Raw genomic sequence first — 27,791 nt, forward strand, 5'->3', positions numbered from 1 at the left:
TCCATCCTTTGTCTTTGTTTTGTGTGTCTAAGGAACTGAAGCTCCAAACACAACACGGAACTGAAACCGTAGTAAATAAGAATTATTCCGAATAACTGCTCGTAGATGCGTATTTAGTTTTATAGAACAAAGCTTCAGGCTTCGAATAGTATTCTGATGGGACACTTTAAAACATTGCTTAGAAAAAAAACACATTAAATGCTGAACTCGTTTAAAGTTGCTTCATTTATTTGGTTCAAGAATTGGGGTGCATTCCCCTTTCCAGGGAGTGATATACATATCTCCACGAACAGATGCAGCAATTGCCAAAACGGCAGATGTGTTTAGCTCAAGTCTTGAAAGTCCGTTGTTTCTGTTAAGTATACTATCCCTCATTGAGAGTGAATGCAATATCCTCTTTAACAGCACAACATGTCCACCGCAGTAGAAAACGTAAGAGCTTTACTAAGAGCCATATTTCTACTGTGTTGACTATGTACATAGGTTTCCGCGTTATTTCCGCTTTGTATCTAAATTACTCTTCCTTAAGCTCAATTTGGCAGTTTCAAGGTTATCACGTTGTTTATAAGCAAAAATAAGATATTCCCTACTGCGCATGCGCCAACGTCACGTGTGCACACGGACTTGAGGAAGTAAACGGGAACTGAATGTTGTTGTGCTGTGATCGTTCTGGTTGGTGGATGTTTAGACTTGTATTCTGTTTGAAGTGACCGTGAAAGGATTGCGAGTTTTCATATTTGGTGCACAGGAATTGGCAAGATAACAGTATAATCGATCTTGTTTGCCTTTGAGAGTGGTTTTCTTTAAAATGATGGAGCAGGATATGATTAACGGCCAGGACAATGATATTGACGAGGCAGCAGAAGATGGCGTCGTGAATGGCGATATTGCTGGAAAAGCCGGTCCAGGTGATTCTAAGGCTATTGACTCAGTTTCTGTGGATAACAGAATTAAGCGCAAAGCTAGAAGGCTGATCAAGCAGCTAAGCAAGGAAGTTGTAACAAATGGTACGTCGGTTGCTCTTCGGAAAAATAGCCGTCGACCAAGAAATGGTTTTGGCAGAGGACTGCCGAAGAAAGGTAAGATTTATCAGTAAGTCGCCCTTTAAGTACCGACAGTACTTTCAGAATTTTAAAATATAGCTCTTGTTAGGAGATGATAGAGAAAAACTATTTTAATGTAGGCAAAGTTAAGAGTTTATGCGTTTTAGTCTTACGGGATACCGATTTTGTTCAGTAGCTGAAGGCGCGCGAAGTTATTGAAATTTGAATATATATATTCTTAAGCAGGTACACCAGTTATTCTGTTTTTGTAACAGATCGGCTTTGATTGAAATATTTCGGACACACATTTTTGTTAGATTAATTGTGCAAATTGCGTGTGAGAGACTTCGAGCAGAAGAAATAGTTTACTCCAAAATTGTACAAGTATAATAATAAGCATATTTGTGAATGTTAGATATGAGAGGAATGTTTCCCTTAACAAAAGAAAGTTTATCAAATGAGAGATCTGCAACGAAGAGTTATTTTTATAGCGGTATAAATAGCTAAATAAACAGTTCCTACGATGTTTGACGTGAACAGTTTCAGTAATTTACAATTGTGCTCAGTGTTCTGTGGTGGAGAAGAGCAGTTAGTTCGGCTACGGTTCTTCATTGGTTTGTTGTGGACTTTGTGGAATGTAAACGGAACTCACAAACATTCAAAGAGGCCCTAAGCCAATTAACTTCAATGTGAAGTGGCCAGAAGGGAACAGATTTAATCATGCTGAAAATAATTGTGCAAAGCAATCACTAGGCAGGCCTAATGTCGCATTAAACAAAAGTTAAAAAGAGCTGAAACAAAAGTTAGAGGTTGCTCAGTCGTTCTGCCAGAATATCCTATCCATCCATTCAAAATTAAATGGTGTTTAGTTAAAAGAGGAAGAAATTCAGTGAAGAAAGGAATGTTTTCTGTGTGTTGTAATTGTCATTGATGTTTCAGTTCTCCAGGTTGGTACTCTTCAAAGTTGTTTTTTCTGTTGCTTGTTTTGTGCCAGACTTTGAGGGGAATGTTCAGTAAATCATATGAAACATGGAAACGTAATGAAACTAGACGTACTTTTCCCTCACAAAAGTGGGGTCTAGTGCAGCAGGGGATACAACCCGTCGGCTTTGGATAATGACGTCACAAGTCGCCGCTTAATAAAGTGGATCTGTTTATTCTATCTCGTGAGATTTTTTTTTAAAGCCAAAAAACACTTATCAGCCACTGAAGGGAGCTACAACACTAAGAAGAATCGCTTCTCGATTGGCGACTTGTGACGTCAATGTCCAAAGCCGACGGGTTGTATCCCCTGCTACACTAGTCCCAAAGTGTGATATGCAGGGATCGTGACCATTAAAATACAATCTTACTATTTGTTATTGTGGTGGTGCACCATCATTAAGAGGGTTTCTCGTTATTTCACTGTATCAGATGATTGATTGGACAATGTGTGCACACTGGTGGCATGATGCTCATCTATTTTGACAGTTTTTACTACATGTACTGTATACTTTTAACGAAATACTTTTTTATTGTTTAAACTGGCAGACATAGTGTGTTGGTTATTCTATGAAAATAAACCTAAAGAGTAATTTTTTACCTCGTGTTATAAATTTTCTAATATTTTCACTTTTGAGGAAGGTATCCTATGATATAGAATACAAACCTAACAGTAGTTTCAATTTGTAAGTTGCAGCCTGGCAATGTCATATGTTAGATTGTTCCTGCAGGACCAGATACTGTCAGCTGCTTCTGTTATAAGTGGAGTTTACTACTTTAATGTGCAAGTTCATACAACATATGTATCTTAATGCTCAGTCACAATAAATGTCACTCATATTCCACCCTGTGAGCATTGGATATCGTGTAGGAATCGGCAAGACTGTAGGCCTAATTGTTGGGGTACCCCACTGCCTTCCTACAACTAGTAGAAGTGTGTGCATATTGTTTGGATGAACTATTATTAATGCCTGCACAGTTAAGTTATTGACTGAAGTGAAATGAAGTAGATATGGAGAATGTGCTGCAGGCACAGTTTTTACAGCTGTTGAATAGCACCAAGGGTGTTGTCAAGCTATGTATCCACATCTGAAGTATGTGTTCCAATCCTTTCATTTGCAAGTCCCTGCACACAGCTCAGGACAGTGGGGCACAGTGCGATGAACCAGAACAATGCCACTACCTGTTTTCTCTCGGCCAGATATTGGTTCTGAAAATTTCTTCCCCATGGATTCAGCTGTATACTGTCTAGTAAAAATGTGAGTGCATTTGTGGCCACGAGTACAGAAACAGGTTAGTCAGTGATCAGTGAATTCACTTTATTAATCTTAGTATATAGTAAGAAGTGGCTCAGTGGAAAAGTACCAGACTATAGATCCAAAGGTCTCTGTTTGGTCCCTGGCCAGTCTTAGGATTTTTATCTATTACTTGTAGTTTCTTGCATATTGGTAATTTTTATTGATGTGGAAAATACCAAGATGCTCTGTGGTGTAGAATCCCCCCTAAATAGCTGGGTAAGTCTGTCCATAGGCCAGAGGAAGACAATGGCATACCACCTGCAACTGGACCATACCTAGTAAAGCATTGTGATCCTCAAAATAATCTTTGGATTGATGAATGCTTCACTTCTTTAGTTAGTAATAACTGTGACCTGTGTGCAGTTGATAACAGATATAGTTCAAAATCAGTTTTGTGTGCCACATATATCGGAAGCAAAACCACATGATGATATCCTGCTTGTCTTTGATGTTTACTCATATTTGTAGTGGTGGTAGAATATTTATTATAAGGAGTGTGATCTATAATTAGGATACTAGGTGGCCAAATTGGGCATGTTTATAAGGCTCTCCAATAATTAGATGTTATTATTAGCATTCTGTACCTGTTTGACAAATGAATGAAGTCTGGTCATAATGATATTTTAGTAACATTTATATTTTAGCTACTATTTTGTTTTCTGAGCGCAAATTGCTTACAATTACACGTAAAGATGTTGCCATCTCTGTGGGTGGTGGTTCATTTTTGCAGTCGTTGACACAGGAAGCATATGCCAACAATACGCCATTTCACCCATGAATAAGTGCCATGAAAACATTTAGAGAAGCCACAACTTCCATAAAGCGACTAGTTTTGAATCTCTCTGTTGGCAGTATGCAGCAATCAGTTCATGATACTATTTTTAAGGTGCCATTTTTATTAACATCCACGACAAGAAAAGCACTAATTTAAACCTGTCACCCTCTTGTTGGGAACTTATGTAAGGGCTATTGCTTCCGCACATTTGGAGACTTGTGCATATTAAGTTCATACTAGGCACTAGAAATGAATGTGTGTGCTGTTAATGTGTCCGATTAAACGTCAAAAATTAGTTATTAGTTTTACTATGGTTAAAAGCAAAAGCAGCTACTGTAGTACATTTGTTCGAGCACGCGAGAAAACAGGAGCCGGTACCCTGTGCGACGTGGCCAGCCGCATTGCGGCACTGGCGTCGGACGGAGAGCTGGAAACTTCTGGGTCACCTCTGGGCACCCCACCCACTGTGTGAACGACCGGGCACCGTGTGGTCGCGGACTCGCGTGTGCGGCCCCGGCTGCGTAATATAGTCGTTAAGTCAAGAAAGTGTAGCGTATAACATGAGGATTGTGGAAATTGCTTCCTAATAATAAATGAACTAATAATAAGTAACCATTAATTGAATACTTTCGCAAGATTCCCACCCAAAAGATTTAAACCCACCCTTGTAATTTTCACACATTCGACTCTATTTCTATTGTACTTAAAACGCAAAAGGCAACTTCCCAGGACACCCAAAGTTTAGTAGTTTTTGACAGGATGGCATTAGTACTAGGAATATTTATCAGGTATAGAAATGTATCTCTTAATACTCGCACGTTAAGTAGTTAAAGCTGGAGAGTAGAAACGGTTTGTTAAGAAATTTAATGCCTGGAGTATTCTTGAATTTGAATTTTTTTCCACAAAATGAGTATTTATTATTCTGAAAACATGAAAGCTTTTAAAATGTTTTCTTATAGTGGTTGTGTTCTTAGAACTACAGTTGCCTCTGGACGATCAGTGTTATTGTTAGTATGTGTTAATTGTGTATTACGTTACCGAAGACCTCACGAATCTGTTCAGACAGGTAGTTCAGTTACTTAGATTTCGAAATTTTTGACGATCAAGATGCTGGTGTTTTCATCTTTGTTGTATGAAGACTAAGAAGGTGATACGAAAGATGTTTAGGTAGAGACAGAAATTCGCATTCGAAAACGGCATTATTATATCTTATCACTGCACATTGCCGTAGGGCACTTGCTATTACGTTCTCCCAGCAACAATTGATAAATGCCATTTTTCTGCTCACCTTGACATTTCATAAAGCAGTCAGTCATGAGGAGTTCGAAGAGTCCAGTAAATTAACCAGTTAGCAGTATTGACTTTTTCACTCACATTCCAAACATGACTGCAAATTTCAGGCTCTAATTATTTACGGAAGTATGGGAAATTCGTGGAAGCCGACCGCGAGAAATAACAGTTCGGTTTCCGGAGCAATGGAGTAACGTCCAAGGTAATAGTAACACTGCGACTTAGAAGACAGGTTAACGAAAGGCAAATCTACCTTTTCTAACATTTGTAGATTTAGAGATAACTGGATTGTAGCTCACATCCGATGTTATTCAATCTACTCTTTGAGGAAGCACTGAAAGAAACCAAAGAAAAATTTGTAGACGCATTTAAAATTTCGTGGCCAAAAATGAAAACTTCGAGTTACACTGATGACACGGTACTGTCGGTCAGTGAAAGATTTGGGTGGGCAGTTGAACAGAATAGTAGTGTTTTAGAAGGAGGCTAATAGATGAACAACAAGAGTAATGAAATGCAGTTGAATTAAATTAGGGACCGCTGTTTGACCAGCAAAATAACTGATGGTGGCCGAAGTAGAGACTATATAGAATGCAGAACGGTTATAGAAGGGAAAGTATTTCAGATAAAGAGAAATGAGTTAACATTGGATATAAACTTATGTGTTAGCAAGGCTTTTCGTAGTTTTCCTGGAATGTAGCCTTGCACTGCAGTGAAGCGTGAACATTAGCTAAGAATGTGGAGCTCCATATAAGATTTACAAGAAAATCCGTTTTTAATTCGACAAGTTTTCCTTTATTTAGTTTCTGGGTGACTTATCGAATGCATTACGTATTACTGTTGTCGGAAACTAGTCGTACCGATCTGAATTGTTGTTGGATTTATAAAATGACTTACTGATAATCTGTAATTAGAATTTACTTAGGTGACGCGTCTGTCAGCTCTCCCTTCTAACAAATCGTCCAACCAGTTCATTGTTGAACAGTGGAGACCCAGTAAATGTTGTGCTGATTTCAAAGGTGGTGTTCAGATAACACGCACATCAAAAAAAGTTTTGCATCACCAAGGTTCCCAGAAGTCCTGAAGATAGTCGTTGACTGTGGATATTGTATCATAGACACAGTCCCTTTGACTGTTCAGAGATGTCACTAAACCCGCCCAAAGATGTAAACAGCCATGCATGATCAGCGCCGACAACCGATTAGTCAGTCATTCCACCAGGAAGGTGGGACACGGCTCGTGTTGTCGATCGTTAAGTATGCCTAAACGATCTGTACCGCGGTTCGATCGCGTCCGCATTGTTACTTTGTGCCAAGAAGGGCTCTCAACAAGGGAAGTGCCCAGGCGTCTCGGAGTGAACAAAAGCAATGTTGTACCACCACCTGTGAATGTCTCGCTGAATGGTGGTACAACATACAATGTGTGGTTTTCATGAGCAATAAAAAGGGCGGAAATGTTTATGTTGATCACTATTCAATTTTCTGTACAGGTCTCGGAACCGAGGTGATGCAAAACTTTTTTAATGTTTGTATATATTTTCCACTAGTCATGCGGCTGCTATTTCGTGTCCAAATCTTCGTTGTTTTCCAGTCTTATGTGCGTAATTAAGGCACATTTGCTTGCCGAGTCCGTATTTTGTGGTACACTTTAGGGCATGAGTTATCTGCGCACCACTTTGTGGAACCTGGTGTCAACGTAAGTTGCCCTCTGATTCAATGCCTATTCAAGAACGACGCACGTATGGCACATATGCCATTGATCCCTATAACCTCGGAAGTTAGGATGAATGAAACATTAACTCCCGAAACATCTGGCGTACTCATCAATCTTTATCAGCTATCGGCAGCAGCTGTTAAGGCTTTCGGTGTAGAAGGTAGTAAACAAGCATTAGCCACTAGATCCAACAAAAAATCAGATTACCACAGAATTACTAATGAATCACCTTCAAAAGCATCGTTAGAATACCTTATTAACGTATGCTCCAAAAATCCCTGCTATAAATATCCCATTCCCTAAGCAACAGCTACCTGTTACATGCCTGTACAACGAGCAGGCTTTTTCTGTTTTTTGGGCATTGTACACTTTCATTCAGATATGATCAATATGCTAGCATGTTGCTTATATCTGAATAATAAAATACTCTTACCAATAGCCTAGATGGAAGGGTAAGTGAACCAGAGACGTACAAGTTACAGATCGTTATATCTGCAATCAAGCATGGGGCCAGAAGTGTATGATATTGTCAATCACTCTGTACATTCCTGTGCTTCCTTGTAAATTCTCCTTTGTGCGACCCCTTCATCTCGAGATTCCAGTAACATAAAATAAGGCATTCTTGGCCACAAAAACAGTGGAGGCGTTTATGTCCATAAAGGTCATTGAACTCAGCTCGCAGGTCTTATTCTCTACGAATGGTCCCCTTTTCATGGACAGGTCATGAACAGATTTTTTGCCGTTTTTAGAGTTCCTTTCTCAACAGTCGCGTCCTTTATTTTATTATTGTACATCAGCAGACTAGACAACTTCCTGAGTTAGAGTCAGTTTTACTTACAGTGTCCAACAGCACTAACCGAGAAAATTTAGGCGGAAATTTGGCGTCCTAGCATGCAGTACATGTTGGGTACAAAATACAAAGTTTGTAAGGATCTTTTCTGTTGTTAAACGGAGCTTCACCGTGTGTCAGTTTCATGAATATCACATGCCAAGTCGTATCGTTGGTTCTGATGACACACAAATAAAACGTTAGGGTTTATAGCTGGTACGATAAGCGTGATCCTCCCTTGTCCGAAATCACATGATCGTGTAAAACTATGCCCTAAGACGTTCGGACTAACCTTCAGAGAAAAGATTCCATTCTTCTGGGATATAAGGATGGAATTAATTTCTAAATAAATGCTGCATCAGAGATCGTGTATAAGCCCGTAGCTTGATTAAGAGCCTGTAGACGAAACGCTGCAAATCCAAAGTCGCCTTCATACACAAATGTCATGTAAGACCTGACAGAAGCGTCGAGAGATTACGAAACCTAGCGTATGTTGAAAAGATTCATCCTTACCCATTAGCAACCGTATAATCAACCACCATAAAATCAAATGCATTAATAATTGACAAGTTACAATTGTGTATGTCTAGTGCGTCATTGTTGCACCACGAATTGTGCAATTAGACGATCAAGGCCACATCACATACTAGTAATCATAAGCTGAGTACCTAAATTCCTAAGTTATGGGTGCCACCCTTATTACTGGTAGACCTCCGGGCTCTTGGTTCTTCAGATCGTTTCACGTTAGCTACGCCAGACTCGTGAACGAGAGGAGAAAACTGAAGCACTGTGTTCCAAGGTGGAAAAATCGCTACGCTTAAGTTGTTTGAAAAATCGTAGTAGTAGACTAAGTCTACGGACAAATGTTGGAAAAATACAGTAGGAACTGCGACAGGAACATGATTTATGGCCGATGATTGAGATATTTAAAAATTTTCAGCACGCTATATAGCTATATAGCAGTGTGTCATATTCCACAAGTTCAAACGCTAGAAAAACCGAAGTATTGTCAGTTGGTAGCAACTTGTGCACTGCTTTCATCTTCAGTTCTATGGTTTATGGGAGAACGATGATAATACAGAATGCAGAGCGTTTCATTGCAGTCACTGCTTCTATCTTTGCATAGCATAGCCACATGTACATTAGTGCGGGGAACTAAATACAATGTTGGCGGTAGTGTATTTTTAATTGTTTCAGCGCGTCAGATAACCGTTACGGAAGCCTGGCAACACAGCCAGTGAGCGCGCTCGCGCTTAACACTTTCACTTCTCAGCGGGCATATCCGCATCGATTTTGCCCGGCAACTACGCCGCTCCTTTCATGCTGAAATAAATAATTTTGAATTTATTAGAAACTACCTGAGTTTGAAAACATGTTTCTTTTCTTGTGATTTAAGTACGGTAGTCCTACTTCACTCCGGCTTGTTTCTAAGTTAGGATTTCTGTGTCCATGATGATGATGATGATGATGATGATGATGATGATAAGGCTCTTCTCAGGCATTGTTTTACGCTGTTAATACACACAAATGTTGGTACACTTACCTCCATAGAATTGTTCACGCAGCAAAAACTTACGGTCAGTGACACCAGAAGGTAACACTAAAAATACTACGCAGAAAATCTGCTGCTATATCAGACTGTAGGACGGAAATAAAGTTTTCTGACTACATTGGCATTGTAAAAACTAAAGTTTACAGTAAATTAATTACAGAACAGTAAGTGCCCTCCCCCTTTGTGATGGACCAGCTTCAAAAACGCAAGTCGCACACAGCCGAGGAAAGTGACCCAAGTCGAAAAACGGCGTCTGGTTCATATTGTTGAAAATCCCAAAGCCCACGAAGAATATAAGGGAATTTACTGTCAACAGTACTTAATTGAAATGTAAGGGAAGCTTACACTATGTCAGTATGAGTTTTATAGAATTAGGAAGCTTACACTATGTCAGTATGAGTTTTATAGTATTAATTCTGCAAGTTGAGTTTTCTCAAATATTGCATTTTTGAGTTGCAACTGCTCTTGCCGGGATGTGAAGCGTGAATGATATGTAGAGACGGCATGAAATCATTCCTCTACCATTCACATGAAGCTATCTTACCCACTTTTCAGTTTTCAATGCCTCACAACTTAAGAAAAAACTGAGACCACCAAAATTGATGTTAATTATAAATTTCACAAACCTCTGTATTCAGAGGAGATTGAAGGAATGTAATGAGAATACATTTGATGTATATACTATTCTGAAAAATGATTCTACAGGGTGGTTAAAATTCAACTTTCTCTACTTGAGCCAGTATAGACGAAAAATTATTTACCGTGTGGCTACCCAACTTTATAGTAATGATGTCATGGTCAAATTATGTGCTGTTGGATTAGTGTCATGACACGCCGGTAGACGCATTAAAGGAATACGGAGAGGTCCTGTTTCCGCTGAAGAACATGAGTCGGAAGTTCGAATTAATTGGCGAATTGGGTATTGCTCGTGGGCGAGGCAGACGGCCAATTGCGCCACAAATTGGTGAAGTTACTGTTGCCATTGTTGAGACTGCTAGTGCAGTGTGCGATCTTCAAACAGTGCACGAGTTGACACGACAGCAGAACATTCCATGGTCCACCGTTCAAACAGTGCTGCGAACAATTGTGAAAAGGTATCCAAACAAACTTCATTGTCCACAAACGCTGCCACTTGATGTTTGTAACCTGCAACATAAAACTGGTACAAAATTTACCAGCGTTACCCTCTCTTGTGGAAATTAAAATGGTTCTGTCAATGGTTTATTCGTTATTGCTCTTCCGCGTGTACCTTCAATGTTTCCACAAATCTTCATTGCCCTAAATCGTTTTCCACGGGAATCCTCGTAAGTAACAAAAGTTTAATTTCTCCTCCGAATGCGAAAATATTTTGTTGACACCGACCGACATAGGGTGGAAGGATCACTACGATAAAATAAGGGAAATCTGAGCTCGTACAGAAAGATAATAGGTGTTCATTCTTTTCGCGCGCTAAACGAGATTGGAATAATAGAGAATTGTGAAGTTGGTTCGATGAACCCTCTCCCAGGCACTTAAATGCGATTTGCAGAGTATCCATGTAGATGTAGATAACTGCCCTGTGCATTTAACACTGCATTAGCATTTTTTCGTTTTTTCATATGGACCTACTTTTCATAGTTTAATTCAACTAGAATGATCTTCGTAATTAACAGGCGTGTTGCAGATTGTATGTATTCTTCACTGTGTAACTGGTATTTGACGAGACTGGCAGAAATGGGCAAAAAAATTGCTTGATTTTATCCTGCAAAAGCAGCAAGTAATCATAGTACAGTTTATTAAATAGATTGGTTGGTTGTTTTGGGGAAGGAGACCAGACAGCGAGGTCATCGGTCTCATCGGATCAGGGAAGGAAGTCGGCCGTGCCCTTTCAAAGGAACCATCCCGGCATTTTGCCTGGAGCGATTTAGGGAAAACACGGAAAACCTAAATCAGGATGGCCGGACGCGGGATTGAACCGTCGTCCTCCCGAATGCGAGTCCAGTGTGCTAACCACTGCGCCACCTCGCTCTTAAGTGTATGCAGTTTTCAAAAGATTATATATACACAGTCTTTACTAATTTAGTCACCCTACGTAGGGTTGGATGTATCGCACTCGATTTGTATTGAAATATGTGTAGTGTTTATAGTATAATTCAAGGTTGTGCCCCGTTTGCAGTTAGCAGAGTTGCTAGTATGTAATACATTGGTTCTAGCAGCTTACAAGCGATAATTTACCCAATATTAACAATGTTTTGAAATCGAGTGTACTTGCAGACTTTCCCTCCTATAAGCGATCGAACAGTGCCGTTGTCAAACAAAAGTGCTCAGGAACGACATGGTACGCCACTCAGAATAACAATCAATAACTGAACTAACGCGTAACGAATAATTCGTTCGTTAACTATCAAAGAGGACCCGTCAAGAGCTAAAAAGGCCATTTTTTGCAATCCAGTTTGTTGTGGATTTATCTGATAAAAAATGTTTTATTGCCATTACAGAATTTGTCTACTAAATTGACGTAGATGTTTGCTTTACAAATCTATAGCTCGACGTTTTGCGTTTTTAACCTTGTGATGCACATGTCCACTGCAGTGGACAAATGTTAATATCGCTTGTTTAGCGTTTTCAATCAGTCCTGAGACTACAAATGCTACGCCGTCTACTCCGCTGCACCGAGCGAGGTGGCGCAGTGGTTAGCACACTGGACTCGCATTTGGGAGGATGACGGTTCAATCCTGCGTTCGGCAATCCTGATTTAACTTTTCCGTAATTTCCCTAGATCACTTCAGGCAAATGTTGGGATGGTTTCTTTGAAAGGGCACGGCCGATTTCCTTCCTTCCCTAATCCGAACTTGTGCTCCGTCTCTGATGACCTCCTCCTCCTCCTCCTCCTCCTCTACTCCGCTGGACACACCCTACTGGTCTGTGCCCTGGCAGCATTTGCCGCCTCAAGACAGACTGGAAACGGCAAAGAAACGACAATTAACAGCTGTCTTTGCAATGAGCGTGTCCACCAATTGGGTTTTTTGCAGTAATTTTCGGAACTTTCAGTGCTTTTAGGCTGAAGTTGATTTGTAATTAGTTTCAGTGTAAAGAAATTCTAGTTCATTAAATTATCGTCAGATAGTGGCTCCGTACCAAAGTGTCAAAATATTGGAAACTAATGGGTACGTTCACGCACACGAAGGAATCCTCACTGAAATTAAGCAATAGCTTAGGTAGGCAGACACCTTGGATGACGTTTACAGGGTGATAACAGGAGCAATGAAAAAACAATTGTTAGAGTATGTGCTAAATAAATTTCATGGCTGTGGAATGCCTATGTGCCTGATGTGCAAGATAGACAAGCTTTTGGGCGAAGGGGCTCCATATGGCTTGCTCTTCGCCCTTGATAGTGAGATGTAGCACGCAGGAACATAAAAATACTAACAGATCAACATCATTGCCAGGAGAATCGACAGTTTGAAGATTACTTGCAACGAGTGAAACAGTGGCTGGGTACAGAATGAGCAAAGAATGGAGGTAACTAAATTGCAACGAGAATCTGGCAGAAGAAATGCCGACTAATTTAGCACGTGTTCACTTTAAAAAACTGCCGTTGTAATTCCGCTGTGTTTATATTGCAGCGCCCCTGTTCTGGAGGCGTGCTTGTGCACGGATGCTGTAAGCATGGAGGGAGTTAGCCGCCAAGGCGCCTTATTGCGTTGGCAGAGCATTACGTGGCACTCCCCGCCGGCTGTGACTTTCCCTTGTCCCTCCGTTAGCGTCGACGCAGCCGTCTTACGTAACACACGCCGCATAGGCTCTGTTTATCTGAGTCGCCTGTTGTTAAGTTTGTAAATAGCTGAGCCCAGCCTGTTTCGTATCTTAGTGCGAAGTAAATTATTTCGGAACTGCTAGTGGTAAAAGTGGGAGCTCTAAATTAGTTACATAATTATGTAATATTTCATCAACGACGGGTATTAGACCTACCTCAGGCCATACTTATGTGAAACTTATTCGTTATGGTAATTAGACGTTTTTGCCTGATGCATTCCTCTCACAGAGAGGAGCATATTTTCTCTGATCGCCTTTGCTGTACTCATATCGTCGACAATTTTGGAGACACCATGACAAAGAAGAATGATGTTTTGATGCTCGTTTCACTCGCACCAGTTTAAGCTGACTTCTTAGGTTCCTGCCTAACCACACATTGGGGAATCGCCACGTATTCGGAAATAATCAGCCATATATTTAACATATGTTTGTGATCGGACCTAAATGTAAATGACAGCGAATATTGCAGAGTATACTTGTATTACATTCATAAGGAAGTCTGAGAATGTGTTTAAAATGCGAAGACTAAGAAAAAATTAGCATACAGAGGTACACGTTGTTGGACACCGTAAAGTAATCCACGACTTGATCCACTATGCTACGGCGAAGCTTTGTCTTTTGTGTCAGCTATCATAATATCTTTCGAAGGCTTATATCGTTGATGCGTCATTAACTGATACTTAAATATAGTGTGGCGTGTTCGTAGTAAATCGTCAATGCACCGTTGCGTTGTGGCAGATCTTGGGGCCTTTCGAACTGCGTGCTGCCACATGTCAATATTACGTCTCCATAGCTGTCAAAATACGTCTACAGCAAAGACGATCAGCGGAAATATATACCTTTGTGAGAGTGCGTCTGGCTCCAGCGTCTAATCATCATTGAAAGATTTTATCCCATTAATCTGTTAAAGATGCAAAACGTCGTCTGCCCCCCTTGGGATAATCAACCTCCTCCTCCACCATCTCGTTTCCCCCTTCCCGAATGCTCTCTCTCTCTCTCTCTCTCTCTCTCTCTCTCTCTCTCTCTCTCTCTCTCTCTCTAAATTATAATGTCTACCAACTGCAAGATTAGTTGGAAGTAAAGTAGGTTTTCCTTCAGCCCAATACCTTATTCATCCAAGAAGGTAAGGGTTTTATAACTAACATCAGCCGGCCGGTGAGGCCGAGCGGTTCTGGGCGCTTCAGTCTGGAACCGCGCGACCACTCCGGCCGCAGGTTCGAATCCTGCCTCGGGCATGGATGTGTGTCATGTCCTTAGGTTAGTTAGGTTTAAGTAGTTCTAAGTTCTAGGGGACTGATGACCTCAGATGTTAAGTCCTATAGTCCTCAGAGGCATTTTTTGAACTAACATCAAATTCGAACAAACATGAGTTTTCACTGGCAGTGTATTATATTACCTTGGGTACGATGAGCTCCCGAAAAAGCTTTGACTAATCAAGGATCAAACCGTAAACATTAGGATTTGCAGACACCTCCTGAATCATCAAACCAATTGCTTGTTACGATTGGTAACAAAAGGCCTCTTAGTAGCCTTTCACTAATCTGCAAAATGTTCCTCGTGTGTTCATACCTTGAAGACAGCACTAAAACACAACACAGATTGTGTAATTATTTCATTCCTTTGTTTCTTTAAAACAGAGGAGAATATCAGTGAGGACAGTAGAAAACCGTGGCTACTTGGATTCCAGACTCGTGCCAGTTCCGAAAATAGGTGACAGCGACGCAAAACAGGTTGGAAGGGTGTGGGGTCGTCCCCGCGCTAACTGCGCAGCAAGTTGCTCACGTTCTTGCTGCCCAGCTCCCGCTGAAGGTCAGCATTGGCGCAGCGCCGCTACGCAAACCATTGGTTTGTTATATCAACAATTTGTTCAACTTCTCACTGTATACGAAAGACTACAGAGTTTACTCATTCTGGTTACAAATAAAAAGTTTTACAAGTAAAAATTTGGATTCTCTTACGGTGAGAGAGGTTTATAGCGGTATGGGTTGAAATTCCATAACGTCGCTTTCAACTTTCACACAGAAGTGTGCACTAATAGTTTATTAGTACAACCAATGTAGTGAGGCTACGCAGTGGGCAAACATTTCTTTAGACGAGTTCTTGGTCTACTTTGTTTTAGTGTTAACGGTTTTTTGTTGGAACAGCTTCATTGGACAGTTTCGCCAAATATTTTCTCAGCTTCCTTTATAGTCTCAAAGGTCTGCATATTTTGTGGATTCGAAGTACTAGGCCTCTTGCAGAAAATGGAAGTCTGAATTATTTCAAAAATATCGGTTTTAATGGGTAGAGCGAAAAACCGTAGCACGATTGGTTCTGTAAAATGTAAGTCATTCAAGAAGAATGTCGGCATTTACATAAAGAAATAATTTCTCAGCACAGTGAATACAAATAGAGGTTTTTTTGTGATTTAAGGCTTGTAATGACTGGAGAAAGGGTGCACTCATCACATACCTCGCCCGAATGTAGAGCCGAAATGAGTAGTGCATGTTGCGTGTCGACGTAGATTTATTGCTCAAAGCTCCCGTCTCCAAGCGCAGACATGAGGGCCTCGGCGGGCCGCACGTAGCCCGTCAGCCGGCCACAAGCCCACTAGGCCAAGGATTTTTGTTGGGACACGTGTGGCTGCCCCCAGATGAATAGTAAAACAAGCAGTAAGGCAGACGCTCTCACATTTAACTAGCTGGTGTGCGGACCCCAGCGTCTGACATCCTGTGGAGTTTGTTATTCGTATTCGTTAAAAACACTGCATCGTAACCAGACGAAGAAATCAATACGGAAGACTGGCAGCAGCGCAGGAGTCACACGAGTCTACAAGCCCGGCTGCGACTGTACCGCGCCTGACCTTGAGGCGACCCAGCCGGCTTGGCCTTTTATTTTAGCTCGCCTAGAGACAGCGTTACCTGTTTCCTTGGCCGCTTGAATGACGCAATAAAAACATGTTTACCAGCACGGCGGTGTGACAGCGGATAACGGTACACCTTACGGTCGTTTAACACATCGAAATTAACCACATTTTTACGTATTCGAAAAGTCCGCACTCATTCCCAATACATTGTGTTATAAATATGGAAGTAGTAGTGTTACTGCACTGTAACAACCTATGAGCAAATTTATGGCCGCAAGTAATAAGCAAGTCGCACATTGTACTCAGGCCCCTGAAAAATTGTATGGCGCTCGAAAGTCTATTCTTCTCCTATTTAACCGTGCGCTGAAGTAGTAAAAAGACTTTCCCGTACAACCACTGTCAGGGCATGTATTTGTATTACACGGTTAACTGTTCCTGGAGAGAGAAGTCATTACGGAGGAAAGCAGATTTTAATGAGGTAATATCTCGATCGTTGTCAATATAAAAAATAAATTTGTAATGAGCGCAGGTGGCTCCTGTATATAAGAAGGGTAAAAGAACGGACCGTCAAAATTACAGATCAGTATCTTTAACATCGGTTTGGTACAGGCTTCATGAACATATTCGCAGTTCGAATATAATAAATTTCCTACAGACGGTAAGGCTTTTGTCCACAAATCAGCACTAACTTAAGAAAGCATAGCTCGTGCGTAACTTTTCCCTTTTTCTCACATGATATCCTGCTGCGAACCACGGATGAAAGGCAACAGGCAGATCCCATATTCCTAGATTTCCGGAAACGTTTGACACGGCCCCCTGCTGCAGACTGTTAATGATAGTCGATCATACAGAATTGATTCCCGGATATGTGAGTGACTGAAAAACTTATTAACTAATAGAACCCAGTACGTTGTATTCATCAGAGACAAGGGTATCGTAAGGAGTGCCCCAGGGAAATATGATAGGACCGCTGCCATTTTCTATACAGTGTGTCCCAGGGGAAATGGTCAAAATTCAGGATTATGACAGGATCCATCATTCGAAGTTAAAAGACTAGTAAACATGGACTCTAAAACTTTGAGAGCTATGAGCACTATAGTGCGACCCATTCCTGATACTGCTTGAGCGTTTGGGATCCCCACCAGGTCGGTTAAAGGAAGATATCAAACAGTTCGGGGGCAGGCTGCTAGTTTTGTTTTCGAAAACTTAGATCATCACACGAGGATTACGGAAGTGCTTCATGAACTCACAGGTATCCCTGGAGGGAAGACAATATTTGGTCACACACTATTGAGAAAATTTAGAGAGCCGGCGTTTGAAGCTGACTGCAGGCTGATTCTATTGCCTCCAACGTAAATTTGACCTAAGGAATACTAACATAAGAAAAATTAGGATTCTTACAGAGGGATGTACATAGCCGTTTCTCTCTAGCTCGATTTGCAAGTGGGACAGGAAAGGAAATGACTTGTAATGTACAAGGTACTTCGTAACAGCTGTTTTTCTTCGTGTCGGCAGTAAAATTTTTGTAGTAACGTGGTGTTGCGTGTCGTGTGCAGTCAACATACTGTGTAATCCTCCAGTCGCAACGCTGAAGTATAGATAATAACGCAGAGAATGCCTTTCATTAGAAATTGTTCAGTTATTCGCGCATCTGTTCTGATGTTCACTAAACTTATCATTTGTTCAGTATTAAGTTTCGAGGGCAGTAAAGATACTGTGATCCTTGCAAATATGTCGCTGAGATAACAGACGATATCTAGATTAAGCATTGGGTTCCACACTTTTCTTAAACTTCAGTAGAGTAAATTCTCAGACACTCGTAATAATGATCGCTCCCTTTGATGCCAATAATAGTGAAATATTCAGTTTAGAGGAATTCCTATGCAAAAGCAGTAAGAGCACAGTTGTGATGTAGTCTGAAGAAAGAAAGAAAGAAAGAAGACACGGTGAAAAGATTAGATAATATGCAAGGAAAAGGAAGAACAAATGAGAAGGAAGTGAAATTGTCAGTTGGTCTCTAGAATAGAAAGAAAGATAAATGAAATTAATAATGTTGCAAGCGATCGAGATCTAATCACTCAACAATTTCGAGTAAAATACGAAGCAATCCGGCTTTTAGTTTGGTTAGTTGTCGTCGGAGATTATTGCAATCCATTATGGACACTATCTCGGAATCGGAATGGAACACAACTGACGTCATGGGAAACTACTACAGTAGCGCATAACATGTTTAGTTTTCGGTTTTACTTGTGTTCATGGAGAATGGCAGATACGAAAGCTGTCGAAATATATTTGGGACGGAGGGAATAAAATCCACTGGGATAAAAACTCAAACTGGGTATTATTGTATACGGTATTTTTCTACAAACGGTAAGCACTACCTTATTTTCTCCATAATGGAGAATCAGAAACAACATGGGAAGTACTTGGTCAACATACTTTCAAAACAGGTTTTATTTCCAAGGTTCATTCCTTGTCTAGGTGAGTAAAGATCGGTTTATGGATGGTCATTTTCGTTCAGCATAGTAATCTTAGGTATTTTTGAAACCAATTTATTTAATCAGTTCGGATTTTAGTTTTTGTTGTTGTTCTTGGAGGATAATTACCACCTGCATGTCGTGCCTGAAGACTTCTTCCCTAAATAACTGTCCTGGGTTCGCATAAAGCACGGTAGTGATTTTTAATACAGTATATGATAAAGTTTCTGATTTGCTGGTCCTTCTAATGGATATCTTAAATAGTGCCACATATCTGAACTTGTTCTTGATGGCATATACGGAACCTAATGAATGAATAAAAGTATCAAGTGCGCTCGCTATGTTATCGGCTGTCCGTACTTTTACAAGGGAACCTCCCATCGCACCCCCCTCAGATTTAGATATAAGTTGGCACACTGGATAGGCCTTGAAAAACTGAACACAGATCAATCGAGAAAACAGGAAGAAGTTATGTGGAACTATGAAAAAATAAGCAAAATATACAAACTGAGTAGTCTATGCGTAAGATATGCAACATCAAGGCTAGATAGAGCTCAGGAGCGCCGTGGTCCCGTGGTTAGCGTGAGCAGCTACGCAGAGATATGTCCTGGGTTCAAGTCTTCCCTCCACAAAAAATTTTAATTTCTTTATTTTCGCAAAATTATGATCTGTCCGTTCGTTCATTAACGTCTCTGTTCACTTTAATAAGTTTAGTGTCTGTGTTTTGCGACCGCACCGGTAAACCGTGCGATTAGTAGACGAAAGGACGTGCCTCTCCAATGGGAACCGAAAACATTTGATCGCAAGGTCATAGGTCAACCGATTCCTCCACAGGAAAACGCGTCTGATATATTCTATACGGCACTGGTGACGGCATGTGCGTCACATGACAGGAATATGTTGTCGACCCACATAACTTGTACACTTGGCGAATGGGTAAAAAGATTATTCTACCTTACCCGATTTCGGTTTTCTTGTGGATGTGATAATCACTCCCAAAAAAGTGATGAAAACATAAGAGTGTGTCACATAAACTGAAAATAAAAATTAAACTTTTCACTGGAGGGAGGACTTGAACCAAGACCCTCTCGTTCCGCACCTGTTCATGCTAACCACGGGACCACGGCGCTCCTGAGCTGATATCAGCCTTGATGTTGCCTATCTTACGTATAGACTACTCAGTTTGGGTATTTTGCTTATTTTTTCGTAGTTCCACACAACTACTTCCTGTTTTCTCGATTGATCTGTTCAGTTTTTCAAGGCCTATCCACTGTGCCGACTTATAACTAAATCTGAGGGGGGTGCGATGGGGAGGTTCCCTTGTTAGCAATTTTAATTCGTCACATTTACATAACATCTTAGATTAGAAATCGATGCCTTCTAATTACTTATCAGTAATTTTTCGACAAGCAATTTATTGGATATGTGCAGTTTAGGCCTTTTTTGTGCCTTTTCGATACCTTGAACCCAGGCAGCGTTAGTTCATTAGTGTGTGTGTGTGTGTGTGTGTGTGTGTGTGTGTGTGTCCCTTTTCGGAGACACGGACGGCCTTATTCACCATGGTCGCTGCTAAAATAAATTCTGCTGTCTAGGCTTGAGTGGTAAAGTAAATACATAAACAGTAAAAAGAATTAGTTCATATGCGCAGAATCCTGAAGGTTACAGATAAGAGGTATATTCATATCTTTGAGACAGATCGGAGGTAGTGACGTCTCCCAAACATACATCTGCAATTTTCAATTCGCCCACGTAATCTGAAAAGCAATATTTTGATTACAACCACAAACCAGATTTTTGTATTCCTCTAAAAGGAGCACATTTACTAATAAGCACCTTTATTGTTTTGTAGATTGAAGGTACCATCAGTTTTTCAGCCAGTGTTTAGTTTTCTAAGTGAAATAATGCTATTTGTTATCTTTAGTCGTATTTGGTTTTCGTTCTGGCTTTCTTTCAACAGCGAGTAGCAAGCATGGAAAGCTGTGAGGGCAGCGCTTAGCGACAAAGGTCGTTCGCCCAGGTGCAGTGGGGTTGATGACTCGTTGCGACAGCTCAGCTACTGAAGTAGATACAACGGGCGCTGAGGCGAGCCCAGTCCCTTAGCGCACGACGGATCTCTACTCCATCCTCAGAATAGACGCTGCCATACGGGGCTAAGACAACAGCTCTGAATCTGCTGGGCTAAAGTGTGCTTGGCATACTACCGCGAGTTCGTAAATGCCAGTCTCGTTAATCATAGTGCCCAAATAGTGGTACGATCCTCGATTCCAGGATTCAACCCTTACCTCATTTCGAGAAAAGCAGCCAATATTTGTACGCATAATTTGTTATTTTGTTTCTAAGCGGGTTATTTCAGAAACAAATAATTTCGAGCAGTTTTAACACCAAGGTTAAACTGGCGTTGGAAAAAAAAACGGTGTAACTGAAAACCAATTGGTTCAACAGTAACTGTTAACCCTAGTAAAGACAATTTTCTTACAACCGAACTCATTTCTGCTCTACACTCATTCATTGTTGTGCCTTATGACCATCAGTTACTACACATAGGCTATTACTGATTTATTGCACAGCTGTGAATTTGAAAACTTGAAACTGTATATTTTTTCTATAGTTTTCAGTGCATTCTCCTTTTATACAACATTTGAGAGCTATATTACGCCAATAATGCTCACACTCCTCTTGTCATTATGTGTGTACCTGAAGCAGTAGTAGTATCCTTCTGCAATAGGGAGGACTAGGTATGTGTTTTTTGTCATACATTCTGTACCATTCAGAGTAAAAAAAATCATGCCAAAAAGAAAAAAAATGATAGCACACTTTTTAACATATAATTTTAATTATTTTAAGCATTTTCACCTGAAACCGGTTTCATTTTATTTTTCGCTTCGACAAATGTCACCTAAAGTCTGCTTTGCATTAGAGTGTAATACTGAAAAGTCAAACCAAGCCAAATGTGTTCGACATTGAGGTCTGTATCTCAAGAACTGATGAGTGAGCTTTTCCAGCAAATTTATTGGAGGAGGTGCAAGTGGATGTTTTGAAAGCTGTCATACCTACTCCTATATCAGAAAAAATTTCTGGATTCATACATGAAAAGGTCTCTTACGCACAATCTTTTCTTTACAGGTGGTGCTGGAGGTAAAGGAGTTTGGGGTAAACTGGGATCAGAACTGGAGGAAGCTGATGTTGACATGAATGATCCAAATTATGATGATGATTCTTTGGACAGCGGAGATGTTGCACTTGAGACAATCATTCCACAGTTATCAGAAGAGGAAATTAGGGTGATTACATAGACAGTGCTGTTTTTGATACTGATACGACTGTGATTTGAATCGTGAGTGTATTTGTAATATTGTTCTGTATTCTAGAAAGCTGCTGAACCTATTATTCTGGAATATTTTGAACATGGTGACACAGCTGAAGCAGCATTAGCTTTTGATGAACTGAACTGTGCCAACAAGAGGTTTATGGTTGGTATATTGATTAAGTAAACCTAACAGTAATTCATTTTAATATACGTTCTTAGCTTAGTGATAACAAAAGGAAACATAAAAGAAACCTCTTGAAAATGATGAAGTGCAATCTCAACATTTATTTCTAGATTCCTATGCTGGCTATAGAAATTGCAATGGATCACAAACCATCTCACCGTGAAATGACATCGGTCCTGATATCAGACTTCTATGGCCGCGTCGTTTCGCAGAAAGACATTGCCTTAGGTTTGTATATATTTTCTTAATATTGATTGAATGACCCCATTTGACAGTAAATTTAAATTTTATGTTGAGTAGTGTTGCAAAATATTAAATTATTTCCGTCCTTTTTTACAGCATTTGATCTCCTGTTGAAAAATCTTCCTGATCTTATTTTGGATACACCTGATGCAGCCACAGTTCTGGGCAATTTTATTGCAAGAGCAGTGGCTGATGACTGTCTTCCTCCCAAATTTGTCATGAGCTACAAGGACAAGGTGGAATGTGAACATGCAAGGTATATATTGCGAGGGAATTATGTTAACTACATCTTTAACAATATATGACAAAAGAATAGAAGCATACATTAATCATATATGATTTTTGCCAGGAAAGCTCTCAGTCGAGCTGATACTTTGCTTTCCATAAAGCATGGTATGGTCAGGCTTGATAATGTGTGGGGTGTTGGTGGTGGATTGAGGCCTGTAAAATACTTGACACGCCAGATGACACTACTACTGCAAGAATACTTATCATCAGAAGATCTTCAGGAAGCGACCAGATGCTTACTGGAGCTTGAGGTGCCTCATTTTCACCATGAATTAGTTTACGAGGTATGTATATTTTTTATTTACAAAATGAATATTTTGTGCCAATATTTATTTTGGTTGATTTCTTTCTTTGAAAGGGACATGTACATGCACTTGCATCTCTTTGCATCCAGGTTGTGATGTAGCTACATCCCTTTGCCATCAACGTAAATTCTTTCCCCGAACAATAATTTTATCTTGGAACTCTTCCATTTGGTCTGTGTTTGCATAGAAAAATAACAATATCAGAAATTGAGTCCGCCTAGATGCAAAACACGTTATTCGTATATTTCTCTATTTTCCCAAACTAGTTGCGGTGACAAATATCACCATCATCAGAGGTTTTTTTAAAATCTAAAACATGCAGAAAATAGCAGTTATACAAACAGTGGCACATTATTACATTTTTACTATTTGTTTTTTGAAATATAGTTTTCTATGGATACTTTCATATTAACCTATTAATTGTATGTTACAGCATGTTTTTGAGAGTTATTTTCTGTGATTCCACCCCCCACCCCATGCGAACATGTCATCTGTAACTGTGTGAGTGGCTGTTAGTATACAAAATACGAAAAGGTGAACTTCGTATGTCAGCAATATACACTTGGGGTTGCGGTAGTGTTGTAGAATCCAGTTATTTGGTGTGCACTGAGCTGTTACATAACTATTCGTGTACTCACTTTCATTGGATGGTATGTAGCTGATTCTATGCACATAAAAACAAAACTCCGTACATTGTTTATGATCAAGACTGTTACACTATCTTGCTGTTCGCATGTTTTGCGAGAGGTGCATTGCTTGTGGCAAGAAAGGCTATGAAAACTGTACCGCCGGCCGCGGTGGTCTCGCGGTTAAGGCGCTCAGTCCGGAACCGCGCGACTGCTACGGTCGCAGGTTCGAATCCTGCCTCGGGCATGGATGTGTGTGATGTCCCTAGGTTAGTTAGGTTTAAGTAGTTCTAAGTTCTAGGGGACTGATGACCACAGATGTTAAGTCCCATAGTGCTCAGAGCCAGCCAAAACTGTACCCACGAATTAAGACTACTTCTGTTCCGTATTTATGCCTCTGTGTGTGATGGGGAGATGGTTCTTTTGCATGTGTGTGCTTTCTGTTCTGTGTCCTTGGTCAGTTCTCTGAGTGGTAAAGACTGTGTTGTTGCAAAGTGTTGTTTTCCTTTATTACATTTTTCCCTTCGACTATACCCTTCTGTATGTAGTAATTTTCTTCTATTCTTAGTTGTTGGTATAGACTGTTGCTGTTTTTCAGAATGTGTAGATCGTTTTCAATATTAGTGGGATTATGGTTTTTGTTCATTAAATGTTCTGCAAAAGTTGACTGTGTGTGCTGTCACTCTTTATAGCTCTCATGTGCTCTGTGTTCCTTGTTCAGAAATCAGGCAAAATAAATAAGACAAACAAGCATAATAAAAAAAACCGCACAGAAAATGTCGCAAACAGCGACAATAACTCTCAAAAACATGCTGTAACATCAATAAATAAGGTAGTATGAAAGTATCCATAGAAAACTATATTCCAAAAAATGAATATTAAAAATATAATAATGTGCCACCGAGAATGACACGGCAGTCGGATGGTCCCAGTAGGCCACTCGTGTCCTGACACGGAGTGCCACTCTGTTTGTATAACCATGCTATTTTCTGCATGTTTTAGATTTTTAAAAAAAAAAAAAAAAAAAAACACTGATGATTGTGATATTTGTCGCTGAAACTAGTTTGGAAAACAAAGAAATAAACGAATAACAATATGTTTTGTATCTAGGCGGACCCAATTTGATATTGTTGTCTTTCCCCAAACACAGATAGTCTGTAATAATGAAAAACAAATTCTCATTCTGGTTTCATTGAAGGTATTCAGTTTAAAAGCAAAGTTTTAATTGATGCGTTTAAGTCAGAATTTGTATGACTTTCTTTCTTATTTTACGGTTTTGCTTTTTTTTCCAGGCTGTTGTAATGACAATAGAAGCTATTAATGGCCACACAGAAGAACTTATGTGTAAATTATTGAAGTCTCTGTACAGTGCAATTATAATAACACCAGATATGATGGACAGGGTAGGTGGTTTATGGTGATTTCTTTTTGTTATTGCAGTAAATCAGTAAATAGCTGCAAGTCAATGTACTGTTTACTTGCAGGGTTTCCTCAGAGTGTATGAAGATATGCCAGATATTTGCCTTGATGTTCCTCTAGCTTATACAGTTTTGGAAAGATTTGTTGAAAGATGTCAAAAAGCTGGAATCCTTGGCGAAGAGGTTATTAAGAAACTACCCTCGAGGTATGCCAGTCTGTTACAATTATTTTTTGTTTCAGTTCTGGTACATACTTCTGCAATTTATGTTTAAATATATGTTGTTTGCAGGGGCCGCAAGCGTTTTGTGTCTGAGGGTGATGGTGGTCGTGTGAAGAGCTACGATTTTGTTTGAAAGAAGAAGGGGGACACACACACACATACAACTGACATCAGTATGAAAGTTGAAAGATAGATTGAAGCTGAAAGATAGTTTGCCATATCATTCTTACGTGTCCAGTTGGCAGAGGCAAGAGTGCCCATGGCTTCCCACTGTGCAGTGTACATGTTTTATGTCAGTTATGTGCAGCATTGTGCACAGAGTTACAAAAGATCCTCAATGAGGATTTCCCTTCTTCATTATTTTCAATTTAGTTTTTTTATGATTTTGATTACTTTCTATTTTCCACACTCATTCTACCAGCTACTCTTGTACAAAAACAGAGTTAAAGAAGTATTTAAAATGTAATTTGTGCGTTTGAGTTATTTTGTTAGTACTATCACTTCGGTAACTGCATTTGTATTTTCTTTTATCATCTTCTTTTCTATTTAGAGTGTTGATGTAGCACATCGAATAACATCTTAAGAGTGCACAAGGCGCATTTTGTCACCATTCCAAATGGATATCAATGTAACTGGGGAGCATATGTTGAAATAAATAACAGATAAGGTGATTAAATGAAATTTTATTCATATCAATACACTTGATTTAACAGTATTGTAATTGGCTTCATTCTTGGTTAATTCGTGATAGTATGAGACAAGTAGAAACTTTCCCCTGTTAAAACTGCATTGGATTAGTTCCACTTGCTAATGAAATTAAAAAACTTTTTGACCTTAAGAAAATAAAACTACTCAGAAATATTTATGAAACTGTCATGATGCGAAGTATCTTCCTTGAGGAACAGGGATTGTGGAGAATAAAACTAAATCATAGCTGCACCTGTCCTACTACTAGTCCTTGTCTCTCTACGATCCAGTCATATATGATGAAATAAAGAACAAACTGAGGGTGCTGAAAATATGGCAAGGAGGTCATTGGAGACTAAAAGGAGCAACATTGTTTTGTTGTGTGTAGTAAACAAATGTGTTCTCAGTTAAGATAAGATTTTCAACTAATATTCGGATTGTCCAACAGTCCTTCTGCGTATGTCGTGCAAGTTTATGTAGCATTTATATGTCTAGTATGTTGGTATGCCATATCCCTATATTCTCAAGGAAGCTACTAGAGATTGCCAACTGATGCATTCACAGAATATTATTTTAAACGTGAGAAACAGAAATTAGAGAAGTTGATTTATTACTCTGAACTGTTTTGTTTGTTGTCATAATTGTAGTGCAAGCTTTGTTCATATCTGTCAATTTGTAATGTTGTGACTCAATGACTGATTACATCATCATCATCATATTTGTCTTCTTCTTCTTCTTCTTCTTCTTGTCTTTAAATCATGATCTACTTATAGTGTCTCAGGCCCATCACTATCACCTGCACCCCAAATAACTTCAATTGTGTGAAGAAAACAGGTAAAAATAATTCTGCCAATAGTGAGATGTGATTTTTGTTTTAAGATAGTGGAAATAATCTTCCATTTTAAACATAATATGTATAGCATATAATGTCGATTTCGAGAAGATTTCTTATGGTAATATGATAGTCATAGAAATTTTCATTCTGTTCTTAAAGACCAAAAAATGTAATGCTATTTCACCTTTAAAAAAGTGAACATGTCACTCACCTTATTCTGTTATTTGTATATAGTGTGCAGAGTGTAAGCAGGAAATATTTCCTTTGTTCTGTGTTAGATTGCATACTCTAAATGTCGAATAACTGCTTCATTTTGTAGCAATGGGTAATGAAACTGTTTATTTTTTTCCGTTTTTTGGGGGGGGGGGCAGGGGGGGGAGAGAGAGAGAGAGAGAGAGAGAGAGAGAGAGAGAGTGTGTGTGTGTGTGTGTGTGTGTGTGTGTGTGTGTGTCAGGAAGGGGGGGAGGGGGAGGTAATGTACATAGTGCAAATATTTGACTTTACTATGGTTAGGCACAAAAAATACAAAATTAAAAAAAAAGTACAAAATAATACAAATTTACTGGTTGTCAGTATTCCTGTACAAGGACTATAATTTTCAGAATTGCTAAAGGTTATGGTAATGATTAATGATGTGTGAATTTTCTGAAACAATGTGTTACTTCGTTAGTTTATAATGTGAAACTTCCAATGTTGTTTTTTCATGTTTGAAATATAAACTTTAGATATAGAGTAACAGTGACATAGTATTTAAATTTTTTCATCTGACTACAATTTTTTTTTATATTGCTTAATTATTTGTGATGTAATGTGTCGTGTCAGCTAGACTGAAAGTAAAATATTTCATTTCACTGGTGAGTGACACTGTTTCAACTATTTTTTTCTTCCAACAGACAATCTTCTGCATCATTGTATCCTATTAAGCCACAGATAGCTTAGTGGTCATTGTGAGGATGTATTGTATATCCAGAAGACCAATTTTTTCCTGTTCCATCATTTTGAAATACTTGGCCCAAAAAGTCAAAATAAGATGGCATTAATTGCAGTACACCATGTTCCTACATGTGTTATTGACAGCACGT

At 39.5% G+C, this 27,791-nt stretch overlaps 1 protein-coding gene across 1 annotated transcript; it reads left to right on the forward strand.

Moving 5' to 3' along the window:
* Window positions 1–632: 632 nt before the first annotated feature.
* LOC126469736 (programmed cell death protein 4) lies at window positions 633–27,567 on the forward strand. The gene is made up of 9 exons (XM_050096945.1): window positions 633–1,079; window positions 21,719–21,876; window positions 21,964–22,065; window positions 22,197–22,314; window positions 22,426–22,585; window positions 22,679–22,901; window positions 24,841–24,951; window positions 25,033–25,172; window positions 25,257–27,567. Exons 1-9 carry the CDS (start codon window positions 809–811, stop codon window positions 25,318–25,320), a joined length of 1,347 nt encoding a protein of 448 aa, XP_049952902.1. The 5' UTR covers window positions 633–808; the 3' UTR covers window positions 25,321–27,567.
* Window positions 27,568–27,791: the final 224 nt, after the last annotated feature.

Source organism: Schistocerca serialis, chromosome 1 (assembly GCF_023864345.2).
Source record: "Schistocerca serialis cubense isolate TAMUIC-IGC-003099 chromosome 1, iqSchSeri2.2, whole genome shotgun sequence".
NCBI lineage: Eukaryota > Metazoa > Arthropoda > Insecta > Orthoptera > Acrididae > Schistocerca > Schistocerca serialis.

What these genes read in the sequence shown, in the direction of transcription:
- LOC126469736 (XM_050096945.1), top strand. Translation starts at nt 809, where the DNA reads ATGATGGAGCAGGATATGATTAACGGCCAGGACAATGATATTGACGAG. An exon ending in TATCAGAAGAGGAAATTAGG is followed by an intron (nt 21,877 to 21,963) that starts GTGATTACATAG and finishes TCTGTATTCTAG; the next exon opens with AAAGCTGCTGAACCTATTAT. An exon ending in ACCATGAATTAGTTTACGAG is followed by an intron (nt 22,902 to 24,840) that starts GTATGTATATTT and finishes TTTTTTTTCCAG; the next exon opens with GCTGTTGTAATGACAATAGA.